The 14,464-nt window shown below is 36.9% G+C and overlaps 1 protein-coding gene across 5 annotated transcripts in view; it reads right to left on the minus strand.

Annotated features, from left to right (window-relative positions):
- The window catches only part of RASAL2 (RAS protein activator like 2), a 385,368-nt gene that overhangs the window by 194,163 nt on the left and 176,741 nt on the right, over nt 1-14,464 (minus strand). For all 5 annotated transcript variants that reach the window (XM_060295897.2, XM_060295908.2, XM_060295903.2 and 2 more), the window contains one exon: nt 1,262-1,389. In XM_060295897.2, the coding sequence (XP_060151880.1) occupies nt 1,262-1,389 (128 nt within the window). The remainder of the gene's footprint in view (nt 1-1,261; nt 1,390-14,464) is intronic.

Consider the following 14,464-nt stretch of genomic DNA (forward strand, 5'->3'; position numbering starts at 1 on the left):
AGAGAGAAGAGAAAAGGGAGGTAGAGATCCACAGACTAGAATTAAGAAATGTGTTTTCTGCGCACTGCTTCCTCTGAACTAACTTTTCCAGAGGGATGGCTTATGAAATTGATATTCTACCTACAGTTTTCTAGTTATTTATATATATTTTTGGCAATTAATCTTTCTCCTTCATTGAATGAGATCTCTTCTTCTCCTTCCCTCCCATTATCCCTCTTCTTGTCAAGATCATACTAATTTTTTTATGTTGTGGAGTAGGATGGTTTTTTGGCCTTACCAAGTCAACTATCCAATACATCACCAATAAGCAAATGAATTATTTGGATGTGGAAGGATTTGTACACTGTAATAGTTTGAGGAGTAAAGTAGTAATAGTATATGATAAGTTCAAGGGTTTTTTCACTTACAGGGACAGAAAGTTTACCTAGAACTAGATGTCTGTAATAATTACATTCTGTCTGCCTCTCCAGATCTACTCTCTGCCCTTCTCTCCCTTGCTGTGCTTCAGGAAACAAATCTCTACAGAACACATCAAAAGCAATCTTTTCCTTTGGCTTCAAGTTAGGTTTGGCCAGTAGGTAACACTGGCAAGAAATCAGAAAGCAGGAAAGAGACCTGGTGTGTCTGTTCTCCCTTGCTTCCTCCCTGCTGGCCATTTTTGTTTTGGTAGAGGCTGTGTTCTTTTGTGTATAGCCATAGCAACTGTTATGCAGTCCTTTCATGCAACTACAGTTCTCTGGGTTCCAGAAACATTGCTCCCTTCCCTTGCCCTGAAGGTCTAGGGTGACAACTGCTTTCTGCTGTTGCCAGTTCATGTGTACTTTATCCCCCTCTGATGGGTCCCCTATGCTGCCCATGACTCTGTATAGTCCCTTCATTAAACCGCTTTCAATTAATCTGCTGACTATGCTATTTGTTACTTGCGAGGAGCTGGACTGATACAATTTCCAATAGCCTCTCTGGACCACTTTCAGGGCCAGGTCTACACAATCCAACCCATTCTCATTCCAAATTACTCAACTCAATATCTCTTTCACTATTCCTTAGTGAAAATCCAGCCCTGTTTTGTTGACGTCACGCCTTTGCGGCAATAACGTATCATCATGATGACATCAGCAGTCCCTTAGACCCACTTAGAGTTTGTCCTTCATAAAGTCTCCATTTTCATAAATGCAACTCATCAAGATGCAAATAAAAACTAGATTATTTCAGGAATTTGGTCAGAAAAGGGAAGTAGCTTTCCTCGTAATATCCACCTCACCTCCTTTTCCTTGTTGAGCAACACCAGCTGGCTGTCTGTAAGGATGCAGTACTTCCGCTCCCATGTTGTTGTGTCGGTGTAGGGTGACTGGCCACAAGACAGACGATGGGTAGGTGGCCCTTTCACATCTGTGTGACAAACACAAAAAACAAAAGTGACAAATCATTGCCATGTTTGGTAAACTTGTAGTTCAAATGTAAGATTCTTCAAAATCAAAGTAAGGAGGTCTAAACATAAATCTAAATGGTAAACTGAAAACTTAAATTCCTCTGACGAAAATAAAAAGTTATATACAGAGGGAAAATTTTGCCCCATAGTCCGCAGAAAAGAGGGCTGAGACACTAGGAAGAATTGTTAGTACAAACTTGACATAGTAATCACCACTGTGCATGCACTAAAATAATGAGAGGTCACTTCAGAGCAAAACTACTATCATTCAAAAGAAAGAGGTGGGCATGACTCAGAGACAAGAACAAAAGATAGACTATCTTTAGGAAGAAGATGATATTGCATGTACACTCAAGAGTGCTGCTGATCCAGTACTGAAGGAGTGAGTTATTGGCAGCCTATGTCTTCAAAATAACTTTATTTCTAGTCAGTTGTAAGATTTAGAAATGGTTAAACTACAGCATCATATTACCACTAGAGGCCAGTAAGATCTTAAAAACATAGAAGGCAATTTCCTCAAGGAAAGATCTAAACATATTACCATCATGTCTCTTAAAGGTGGAGGCACACAATATCAAAGTTAAATGTTTCAACTCTTGTAAACGTCTCATTTCCTGTTACTTTAGTTTTTTTTCTTTTATTAAGGTATAATTGATGTGTAACATTATACTAGTTTCAAGTGTACAATGTAATGATTCAATATTTGTATACACTGCAAAATAATGACCCCAATAAGTCTAATTACCATCTGTCACCATAAAAAGTTACAAAAAAATTTTTTTTCTTCTGATGAGAACTTTCTAAGATTTATTCTCTTGGTAACTTTCAAATATACACCACAATATTATAATCACCATGCTACAGTTGACATCCCCATGACTTGTAAGTGGAAATTTGTACCTCTTAAAACCTTTCACCCCCTCACCCACCACCCCTTCCTCTTGGAAATCACCATTCTGTTCTCTGAATCTCTGAGTTTTGTTTTGTTTGTTTGTTTTGGTTTTTAGATTCCACATATAAGTGAGGTCATACAGTATTAGTTTTCCTCTGTCTGACTTATTTCATTTAGCATAATACCCTCAAGGTCCATCCATGTTGTCGTAAATGACAAGATTTCATTTCTTTCAATGGCTTAGTATTCTATTTATCCACCAATGGACACTTAGGTTGTTTCCATATCTTGGCTACTGTATGTATCTTTTCCAATTAGTGTTTTCATGTTCTTTGGATAACACCCAGAAATGAAATTGTTGGATTGAATGGTAGTTCCATTTTAATTTTTTGAGGAACCTCTATACTGTTTTCCATAGTGGCTGCACCAATTTACATTCCCACCAGCAGTGCACGAGGCTTCCCTTTTCTCTACATCCTTGCCAACACTTGCTATTTCTTGTCTTTTTGATAATAGCCATTCTAACAGGTGTGAGTGATATCTCATTGTGGTTTTGATTTGCATTTCCCTGATGATTAGGGAAGTTCAACACCTTATATACTTGTTGTCCATCTATATGTTTTCTTTGGAAAAATGTCTATTCAGATCCTCTGCCCATTTTTTAATCAGACTGTTTTGGGTGTTTGTTTGTTTTGCTGAGTTGTATGAGTTCTTCATATATTTTGGATATTAACTCCTTATCAGATATATGATTTGCAAATATTTTCTCCAGTTCAGAAGGCTGCCATTTCATTGATGGTTTCCTTTGCTGTACAGAAGCTTTTTAGTTTGATATAGTCCTACTTGTTTATTTTTGCTTTTTTTACCTTTGCTTTAGGGGTCAGATCCAAAAAGATCAATTAAAAACTCTTTAATATGATCTGTTTGTTCATTTGGCCTGTTGAAAAACTTGGAACATAATTTAACCATAAGTACACATTAGATCCATTGAGTAAGGCTTTTATGACAGTTCAGTATATATTAAAAGTTCTTTAAGGGGCTTCCCTGGTGGTGCAGTGGTTGAGAGTCCGCCTGCCGATGCAGGGGACACGGGTTCGTGCCCCAGTCCGGGAGGATCCCACATGCTGTGGAGCAACTGGGCCCGTGAGCCATGGCCGCTGGGCCTGCGCGTCCGGAGCCTGTGCTCCGCAACGGGAGAGGCCACAACAGTGATAGGCCCGCGTACCGCCAAAAAAAAAAGTTCTTTAGCCATGAAGGACTAATTCCTCTCAGGAATATACTGCAGGAAACAGTAAAATACATTACTTATTACTATTAATTATTACACTAGAGGAGCACCTCAAACTGAAGAAATTAGAAAACAAACACCCATGAGTGCAGGAGAGTTGTAATAATAAATAAGCACATTTTACCTATTAGGTGAGAATCTTCATTACTATTACTTTCTAAGGACTTTTAGTCTTTTTATCACAGGATGATAGGTATTCCTGGTATTGACTGACTTCAAGGAAATTCAAATGATTTCCTAGATGTTTTTATGCTATAATTATTCAAATACGCATACCTATAGCTGGAGATCTGTAGAAAGTAAAGAAGTTAGTACTTAGGGCATTAGGTATATGTCTCTTTTCTTGCATCCCCTTATGTGCCCAAGATTATCTTCAGTGCTCCTTCTGGCTTAACTTCTTTGCTCTCTAAAAGTGTATCTAAACTTGTTGCTCTGCACGCTTGGGGAACTTATCAACTACCCTCCAAAATAACTCAAAATTCAAGAACTAATAACATTACCAGGGCTTGGCTTGACATGTTACTAATTCTTAGAAGTTCACTGTTTTTCCTTTTTCCCCTTGTTTTTCCACTTCTATCTCCTCTGAACCTCGCACAACCAGTACATGCTGCATCGATAGCTTTTCCATTCTACGCCAACTCTCTCATCACGCGGGCCTCTCACTGTTGCGGCCTCTCCCGTTGCGGAGCACAGGCTCCGGACGCACAGGCTCAGCGGCCATGGCTCACGGGCCCAGCCGCTCCGCGGCATGTGGGATCTTTCCAGACCAGGTCATGAACCCGTGTCCCCTGCATCGGCAGGCGGACTCCCAACCACTGTGCCACCAGGGAAGCCCCCTTAACTCTTTTATTTCAAGCATTTAAATTAATTTAAAGTTTTCTTTATATGTCAAATTTTCCTAAAATTATCACAAAAAGCTTTAAAGGAACTGACTCAATCATTTTTGACACAGATAAAAGATTCTTGCCTGAACTTAAAAGCCATGTCAAAGCTGATTTTCTTCACATGATTTGGATAAACAAATGGGTTAGATTTTTACCACAGTGTAGGCCTATTTTTAGAGTCGAATACCAAGACCACTTCAACAGAGAGGGATGCACCTACTTTATGTAGAAATGTGGTGGTTTTGTGGCCTAGACAAGTTTTCATTCAAATGACTAACCTTCTTATGTAAGTTGGCCGTGGGTGACCTAAACTGCCCCCTGCAATTTAATCTGAATAGTAATCTTATGATCCACACTGAGCAAGAAGACATTGACAGACTCTGTCCATAAAATTAGAATATAGGAAACTGTATTACAGCAGGAAACCCAGTTTTCCTGACAAAATATAAATCTGCATCAGCACTGAATTTAAGAAAACCTAAATTATCTTCCCTGTGTCATCCTGAGTTAATTCTCTTACAGTCTCCCTTAATGCTCTCCCCTTCTCCAACTGCAGCTTTGTTCCTAGTTTCTTCATGGTATTGTGAAATGAGACAATGTCTCATAAAGCATATTGGGGACCCCAAATTACTCCTCTCCAAGGCTAAAGGTAGAATGAAATAGGGAGCAATACTTCTATATTTTACATTTTTCTGTCAGTCTAAATTATGAGGTTGATTAGCCACATTATAAATTTTATAGTTTCACATTTTTTTCTACTCTCTATTATCCATATTTTGATCATTTTATAAGAGTGCATAAAAGGAAGAAAACAAGAAAGAAGTTAGAATAAGTAGGATTTTTTTGGTTCTTTTTAGCATTTCTGGATTAAGGTTTGAAGGGCACTTTAAGTAACAATTTAAATAATTTTTTTTAAACCTATAAATTTAATTTATTCATTCTATCTTGTCCTCATTTCCATGGCTAAATGAAGGTTTAATAGTACACTTGTAAAGCCTGTTTACTGAGACTATATTAACAGGACAAACTCAGATTATTGCCGTATTTCACTTTACCAATTCTACCAGTCCTCCCCTCCCTCCCTCCTTTCCTCCCTCCCACCCTCTTTCTCTCCTACTCTGGTGACACACTTCTAATTTCTGACTTGCAATTACATTTAGTATCTAAAATTCACTACAGAATATGATAACTACCTTAGAATTACAAATAAGAATCTTAATAGCAAAACTGGAAAAAAATTTTATATTTGCGCTGTCCCATTCCTATAAGGATACTAAGGATATTGGATGCTGGCCTTATTACAAAAATTGAATAATTTTAGAAACATTAAAAAGAATCAGCGGTTACTCAATGAATCCCATTGGAGAGTGCTTCTTTGAGACTGGATATTACCATGTAGACTAGTAATTATCAAAATTTTTTGATCTCATGATCCCTTTAGACTTTTAAAATTGAGATTTTGTTTCTCTTTGTTTTCAAAGAGATTTTGTTTATGTGGGTTATATTTATCAATATTTACCATATTAGAAATTAAAACTGAGAAATTTTTAAAATATTTACTCATTTAACAACAATAACAAACCTACTGCATGTTAACATAAATAACACATTTTTGATGAAATGCAACTATTTTCCAAACAAAACAAAATAATTAGTGAGAGGAGTGACACTGAAGTTTTGCAAATCTCTTTAAAATCTGGCTGAATAGAAGACAGCTGGGTTCTTGTATCTGTTTCAACTTTTAATCTCTTGCTTTATGTTGTTTTGGTTGAAGTATAAGTAGAAAATCTAGACTCACACAGATATATAGTTGGAAAAGGGAAGAGTATTGTTTTTTTAAATTTATTTAGTTTTGGCTGTGTTGGGTCTTCGTTTCTGTGCATGGGCTTTCTCTAGTTGCGGTGAGCAGGGGCCACTCTTCATCGCGGTACGCGGGCCTCCCACTGTCGCGGCCTCTCTTGTTGTGGAGCAGAAGCTCCAGACGTGCAGGCTCAGTAGTTGTGGCTCACGGGTCTAGTTGCTCCGCGGCATGTGGGATCTTCCCAGACCAGGGCTCGAACCCGTGTCTCCTGCATTGGCAGGCAGATCCTCAACCACTGCGCCACCAGGGAAGCCCAGGAAAGAGTATTTTAATAGCATTTTCAGGTAACTGTGCCTCACCTTTTCTAATACTATAACAAAAACTGGCAAGCAGTTGCTCCTTAAAAGTAAGTAAATTGTGGAATTTGACACCACTTCAATAAACTTTTCATACTCTGTTAAGTTAAAAATCATTGGTCTACCTTGCCCTTTGAATGGATCTTTTTACCCATATGCATGACTTTGGGGCACTCTGCACTGATCATATAGGAAAAAACGGTTCACTTAGTTTTGCAGATCTTCCAAACATTGACACTTTTCATTACATAATATCAAAAAATCACACTCATTAATCTTCAGAAAGTCTTGGTCATCAGAAAAGTCTATAAGTACTGGGAAGCTGTCAAGCTCCATGTGGCAGATTCAAGTTTTCCAAAATACTGATCTTTGTTTTGGATCTTAAATTTTATCATCGTCAATAAATACTGTTGTTTTTTTCCCCTTAAGAGACAGGTTTGTGTCTTTTTTTTCCAGAAAATGGATCACTTGTGGCTAGTCAGGAAATCCCCTATGCTCACCATCACCCTTTTTAAGAGAATAGAAGACAAGCAGGAGATAACATATGACTCTTCTTTCTGGTGAATTATTTCCTTTAGCCTAAGGTTTGCAAACAGCTCTTTTGCTGCCTTACTCTCAGTCTCAGCAGCACCAGGGGCTAAGCACAGGGGTTATTCTAACTCTGCTCCATCACACTTAACTGAAAACAACGTAATAAGTTCCTTAAAGGCATGACTGACTTAATATTCTTTATCAACTATTCCTTGATAAAGGTAACACTTTTCTTTGCAGAAGAACTAATTTTAGTTTGGGAAGCCATTCCTATGATGGTTCCACCTTGCTTCTCCCTTCCACATCACTAGTACACAGTTTGCATTGCACCTTATCACTTGTGCCATGCAACAGCAGGCAGAGCAGATCATTTCGTTTTCCTTCACTTTTTAGATACGCATTAGAAGAAATAAGTCCCATAATTGCCACATTGGGCCAAGCACAGCTAAAGCAACTATATGGCTTGGGTAACTGAATGGAATGTTATGAATGATGCCATGTTAAGATGACAAATGGCAGTCAATCACAGCTTGCTCTTCAATCCTAATAGACAACTCACATCTACAGTTCATACTCTTATCTAAACAGAAAATACTCAAAATAAAATAATTCATTTATATACTCATCCTTAGAAGGAAAAAAAGGGGGTCTATTGCAAGTTTTCTTAAACAGTCAAGCACTGTGCAAATATAAGAAAAGTGTAAGAAAATATAAGTCTGCCACTTAAAACATAACCATGGTGTTGTATAAATGATCAAAACTCAAGATCCTTTTTGTAGCTCATGTTCCTGTTACTGGTAGAAAAACAAACTATACTAAGAATTAATCTCAAACACTATGTAATACTCAATCTTCTTGTTATATTTAGTACCTCTTCCTATATTAATATATCCCCCATGCCTGTCTCTTTTTGAATTGAATCTCATCACTTTCCTTTAGGGGCAGCTGCTGTGGGGAAAGAAGTAGAGCTTTTAAAAGAATGTGATTCTTAGAGGAGAAAGGGAAAAAAAAGTAAATAGCTTACCACTATTGAGAGATCAGTTTCTAGGGTTTTCACAATTGGTTATACTGCCAATACTGTGTCATTATCTCACTATAGCGGAGTAGAAGAAGGCAGACTGCATTAAAAAATAAAACTTATCAAGAGTTTGGCAGCATTAAAAAATTTTTTAATAGCTCTACCTCTCTCTACAGTATCAAATGGAATAGAACACAGACCTAAATTTGCATCTTTTCTGAATTGTGACCTGTTTGAACCACAAATCACTGAGCTTACAGTGAAAATTATCAAGGAGATAATATGTGCAGGCTTCTCTAAAGAATCCTATCAGTCACTCACTGCTAAGTCACCAAGCCAATTCAGTCAGCTAGGTCCTGACACAACTCAGCTGACTTACATGAGAGGTGAAAAACCTTTCCTGTTATCAAAAAACCAATGACCTCAAATGAGTAAGGGGAAACAAACAACTAAAATATGAGACTATAAAGCAGTAAAAGGAAGCATTTCACATTTTCTCTTCAATACAATCAACACAAATAGAACGTACATCCCTCCTATCTAAATCTAGTCCATTTCTGAAAATGTGCTGGATGGCAAATTTTCACATAACGGAGACTATATTCTGATTTTAAGTGGAAAAAGAATAATTCAGTTCAAGCCCATCTAAAACTCCCAATTAATTTCCCCCAATATTAAGTATTCTTAAGCCCCCCTATACAATCCACCAAAAATTTCTAAATTAAAACTAAACTTATAAAATCATTTAATATTTAATAAACTTGTTAGTGAATACATTTGCACATATATACGGTATTGGATACAAGTTACATCTTCCTTTTTTACTGCAAACGTGTTCTATAATGTAAAGAAACAATTATCTGTTAAAGATGCATAATGAATGCAAATAGCACAACAAAATTAAATTAACTATGAGTTTTCAAAAACTAACATCACTTTCATAATTTTATTTTTTCTCACAAATAGGTAAAAATCATATGTATAATACATCGGAACATGTGCACAGCCAAGTTTATATCTTTTAACTTTTTGTCTTTTGTCTCTCAGCCTTTATCATTTCCTAACATAAGAGCTTTTCTAATCCTCCTAGGCTCACCTACTTTTCACAGGCTTTTCCATTATCTTAAAAGATAATTGGAGCTTCCCTGGTGGCACAGTGATTAAGAATCCGCCTGACAATACAGGGGACACGGGTTCGGGCCCTGGTCCAGGAAGATCCCACATGCCACAGAGCAACTAAACCCATGCGCCACAACTACTGAGCCTGCGCTCTAGAGCCCGCAAGCCACAACTACTGAAGACCGTATGCCACGACTACTGAAGCCTGCGTGCCTAGAGCCCGTGCTCCGCAACAAGAGAAGCCACCACAATGAGAAGCATGCACTTCGCAACGAAGAGTAGCCCCCGCTCACCGCACCTAGAGAAAGCCTGTGCGCAGCAACAAAGACCCAACGCAGCCAAAAATAAATAAATTTTTTTTATTTAAATAAATAAATAAATAAAGATATTTTTAAAAAAAGATAATTTAGATTGCATGAAACCTTTAAACAACATTATAACGAAACACAATCCTGTTGTGAAAACAACGGATTCACGGACAATAGTCTACTCCATATTCTCTCACTCAGATTAATGTGCAACTTAATGTTTTTGGCCGGAACATACATGCAAGTTTCTTTCAATGATATTTCAATGTGAATAGTCAATTTTAAGTTAAAAATTTCCAAGAGATCGTAGCAAATATTTAAATGGTGAGAGTTCAGATATCGAGGGATACATTTCACATTATAGACAGTAAAGAGAAAAAAAAGAATATAGGGAAGCAAATAATGATGAGAATCAAGTGGGAGAAGAAATTTAAAAAATAAAGGTCAACAGGATAAGAAATGCATAGAAGAGGAAGAAGGAGACCCTTTGGGAAACAAATCAGAGTTGAAAGATCTTGAAGGTCAGTAAATCACACTTCCTCAATTCATAGATTAATAAAATGAGGCTCAGAGATATAAAATTACTTGTTCAAAGTGACACATCTAGCACAGTTATCTTAGAATTTAGTCTGATATATAAACTAGGATTTTTTCTAGCATATCATAAAGCTTCTCCTTGTTTTTTTGTTTCATTTGGTTTTGGTTGTAATTCAGTAAGTATTTATGCACTGTGTGTAAAGCACTGTACTCAATGCTGGGGATCTAACAGTGAACAAGACAGACCAAGCCACTGAACTCATGGAATTTAAATTTAGTTGAGGGGTCAAATACTGTACAATTAGCATACGATTAAATAATTATGATACACACTATAAAGAAGCAGTATAGGGTGCTGTGGGAGCACAGAATGAGAGCTATGGAATTAGTCTGGGGTATTATTGCAGCTGGGAGCATGGTTACTGGTGTGTCAGTATAGAAAGGACTATAAGTATTAGCATTTCAGACAAATGAAATCACAGGCCCAAAAGCTCTTGAAGAATAAAGTGGTTCTGCTCCTCTAACAATCTGAAAAGGAGGCCCCTATGACTGATGCATGGAGAACAAGAAGGTAAGCGCAGAGTTAGGGGGCTGGTGAAATAGTCCAGGCCAAGAACACCCAGAGACCTATAAACCAAGTTAAGGATGTTGATCTTGATCCTAGGAAGAAAAGGAAGCCCCCAAAATGTTTTAACAGGAGAGTGACACCGCTGATTTGCATTTGTGTGAAGAGGTGAATGGGGGTTTCATTTACTGAGACTTGAGGATATTGGGGGGGGAAGGGTAAGCTGTGACAAAGTGAGAGAGTGGCATGGACATATATACACTACCAAACGTAAAATAGATAGCTAGTGGGAAGCAGCCACATAGCACAGGGAGATCAGCTCGGTGCTTTGTGACCACCTAGAGGGGTGGGATAGGGAGGGTGGGAGGGAGGGAGACTCGAGAGGGAAGAGATATGGGAACATATATATATGTATAACTGATTCACTTTGTTATAAAGCAGAAACTAACACACAATTGTAAAGCAATTATACTCCAATAAAGATGTTAAAAAAAAAAGAATTCTGGAAGAAGATTAGGTTTGAGGGAGCAGCTGATGAATTTAGTTTGGTTCACATCAGGAAAAAAAAAAAAATCAGTCAAAAGCTAGGATCTGTCTATCTAGGTCTAAGACTTCTAACCTTGGCCTACAAAAGAACCCGGAATTACTTCAAGAGGTCCACAAATGCCTTATTCAAATTTCATTTCAAGAAATACATGGCAGCTACTAGGATAAAATGGCAGACTGAACATATAATTTCAGTCCTTCTCAAAACCCCACTGAAACTACAGTAAAGATAAATTTATATTTATATGTAGAGACAGTGACGATAACCCACAACGACAGAGAAAACGGAGAGAGGAAATAAGTAAAAATTTTAGAAGCTATAAAGAATACATTCAAGTGTTAACTGACTTAACCAGACCTGAGAAAATTGAATCCTGAGATAAGAGTGAGAAAATGTAAGAACCAACCCAATTTATACTAGAGAATCCTCAAAAAGTTCAGGGATAGGCCAGCACTCGGTACCTCTCAATGGGGAGAAGGGGTGGTCTAAAACAAGAACTGGGTAAAACTGATTTAAGAATGAGAGTCCCCACAAACATAGAAAATAAACTTATGGTTACCAAAGGGGAAAGGGGGGGGCGGTGAGCAGGGGTAGAAATTAGGAATTTGGGAGTAACATATACACATGACTGTATATAAAACAGATAAACAACAAGGACCTACTGTTTAGCACAGGGAACTATATCAATATTTTGTAATAACCTATATGGGAAAAGAATCTGAAAAAGAATATATATATAATATGTAAATATATGTATAATCACTTTGCTGTATACCTGAAACTAACACATTATAAATCAACTATACTTCAATTAAAAAAAAAGATGAATCAGAGTCCCAAGATTCTCTCTCTGACTATTTAATGGGTAACTATCTCCCCAACCCAGGTAAAAGAACAGAGGTTTGCTTGCTTGGAAGGGTAAAATAAGGGGTGGACTAAAGGATGACTGTCACAGTTGAGAAGAGCATCCTGGAAATGTTCAAGGAATGCTTAGAAGTGCTTCCTCCAAAGTTCTCTTCACCCCCCATTTGACTCTCATAACAGGCAGATAGACTTGTACTCACCAGGCAGGCAATTAGAAGAGCACTCTTTGGGAATCCGATCAGCTCAAGAGGAAAGAACCAAAGATACTAACCAAAGGGGCTCTCCCAAAAAACAGCCACCCAGATCACCTTACGATAAAGCCCTCAGTGGACAAGGCCCAACCTCATACTCAGATCTTCCAGGCAATTTTCTTATAATCCATTCTTAATCTGAATCAGACAAACAAGGATTACCAGAGATCAGAGGAAAGCCTCTAGCATGAGAAAACAGAGATCAAAACAAACAGAAAAAGGCAACTTGAAGGAGATACAAGTGATATAGGAGGAAAAAACCAAACAGCCACCATTATCCTCAAAGAGACATGAGAAGTAATGGCATCCATGAAACAAAAACAGGATACCTTTCATAAAAAACAACATTCATAGAACTAAAAAGAGCTCCTGATATTAAAAACATGATAGAAAAAAATATAAAACAAAATTCAACAGTACAAGTGGAAGATAAGGTTCAGAAAATAATCCCAGAAAGCAGAACAAAAAGACAAAGAGATGGAAAAGAAAAAAGGAATATTGAATAATGATTTTTAAATATATAGATAGATAGATAGATAACTATGATAAGGAAGTTGGGATGACTGTATATGACAGCTTAATCCTCACCTATCATAATAGAAAATCAACAAAAAGCTCTAAAATTGACGAATAAAAATGCAGTAGTATATGCATATTGTTCAGAATAAAGAGATGTATAAATGCCAGAATAAAAACTAGAAGAGTCAGAAGTTCATGACTCAGAAAAAGGGGACAGAGGTAAGGAAAACCAATATATTCTGTTAAGAAAGGGGCAGACATCCAAATGAAAAATGGGCAAAAGACATGACTACCACTTCATAAAAAAGAGTATCAAAATGTCCACTTAACATGTAAAAAGTTGCCCAGCTTTATTAATCATCAGGGAAATGCAAATTAAAACCACAGTGAGATATTACTACACACCCACCAGAATAGCTATAATGAAAAAGATACAATGTTGGTGAGGATGCAAAGTAACTGCAGGTGTGAGTGTGAATTGGTAAAATCACTCTGGAAAACTGCCAATATTTACTAAAACAGAACATATACATATCTAGCAATTCTACTCCTAGATATATACCCAAGAGAAATGTGGACACTTATTCAGCAAAAGACGTGTCAGAATGCACACGGCAGCACTATTCTTAATAGTAAAAACTAGGAACAATCCAAAATGACCACAAACAGAATGGTTAAATTGTGAAAATTTAGAAAATGGAATATTATATACCAATGAGAGTGAAAAAACAACTACATGTAACACCATATATAAAGCTCACAAATATTGAGCAAGAGAATTCAGACATAAAAGCCGTATAATGGCTTATGGAAAGTTCAAAAATGTAAAATTCACCTACAATATTAAACTCAGCATCATAGTTAGTTTTTGGACGTACAGTGACTGAGAAAGGACATAAGTGAGTTCCTGGGACGCTAGTAATGTTCTGTTTCTTCAGCAGGGTCCAAGTTACTCAGGTATGTTGTCTTTATGCAAATTCATCAAGCTATACACCAAGCTATAGGATTTGTGCACTTTTCTCTGTGTACATTATATTTCAATAAAAATTATCTTTAAAAAGATTCTAGATCTTCTGTTTATAAGTTGTGTGACTGGTCAAACTACTCAACCTAAGTAAACCTCAATTTCTTCATTTTTAAAATAAGGAAGACAAAACAACTATTCTCTTAGGGATTTCTGTGAGGTTCAAATGAGATAATACATATCAAGTGCTTCATAAATGCCTCACACATACTAAGCACAAAATAAAAGTTTATTTGTTAGCATTATTATTAACCACCTGGGCATTAAAAAGGTAGGGGAAATCACTATATGGTCCCATTTTGAACAAATCTAACTCATATGAAACATGAATTTAGCTGTGTAGTCAGATGATTATATTCAAATCTGCTATTTACTACTTCTATGATTTGGGGCAAATGATTTAACCTCTCTGATCCTCCTTTCTCAATTATAAAAGAGAATAAGATCATGGTATTGTGTGTGTGTCGTGTGTGTGTGTGTGTGTGTGTGTAGAGATAATTTTTAAAATAGATTAAAAGTGGAAGATAGTTC

This window comes from Globicephala melas, chromosome 1, assembly GCF_963455315.2.
Source record: "Globicephala melas chromosome 1, mGloMel1.2, whole genome shotgun sequence".
Taxonomy (NCBI): Eukaryota; Metazoa; Chordata; class Mammalia; order Artiodactyla; family Delphinidae; genus Globicephala; species Globicephala melas.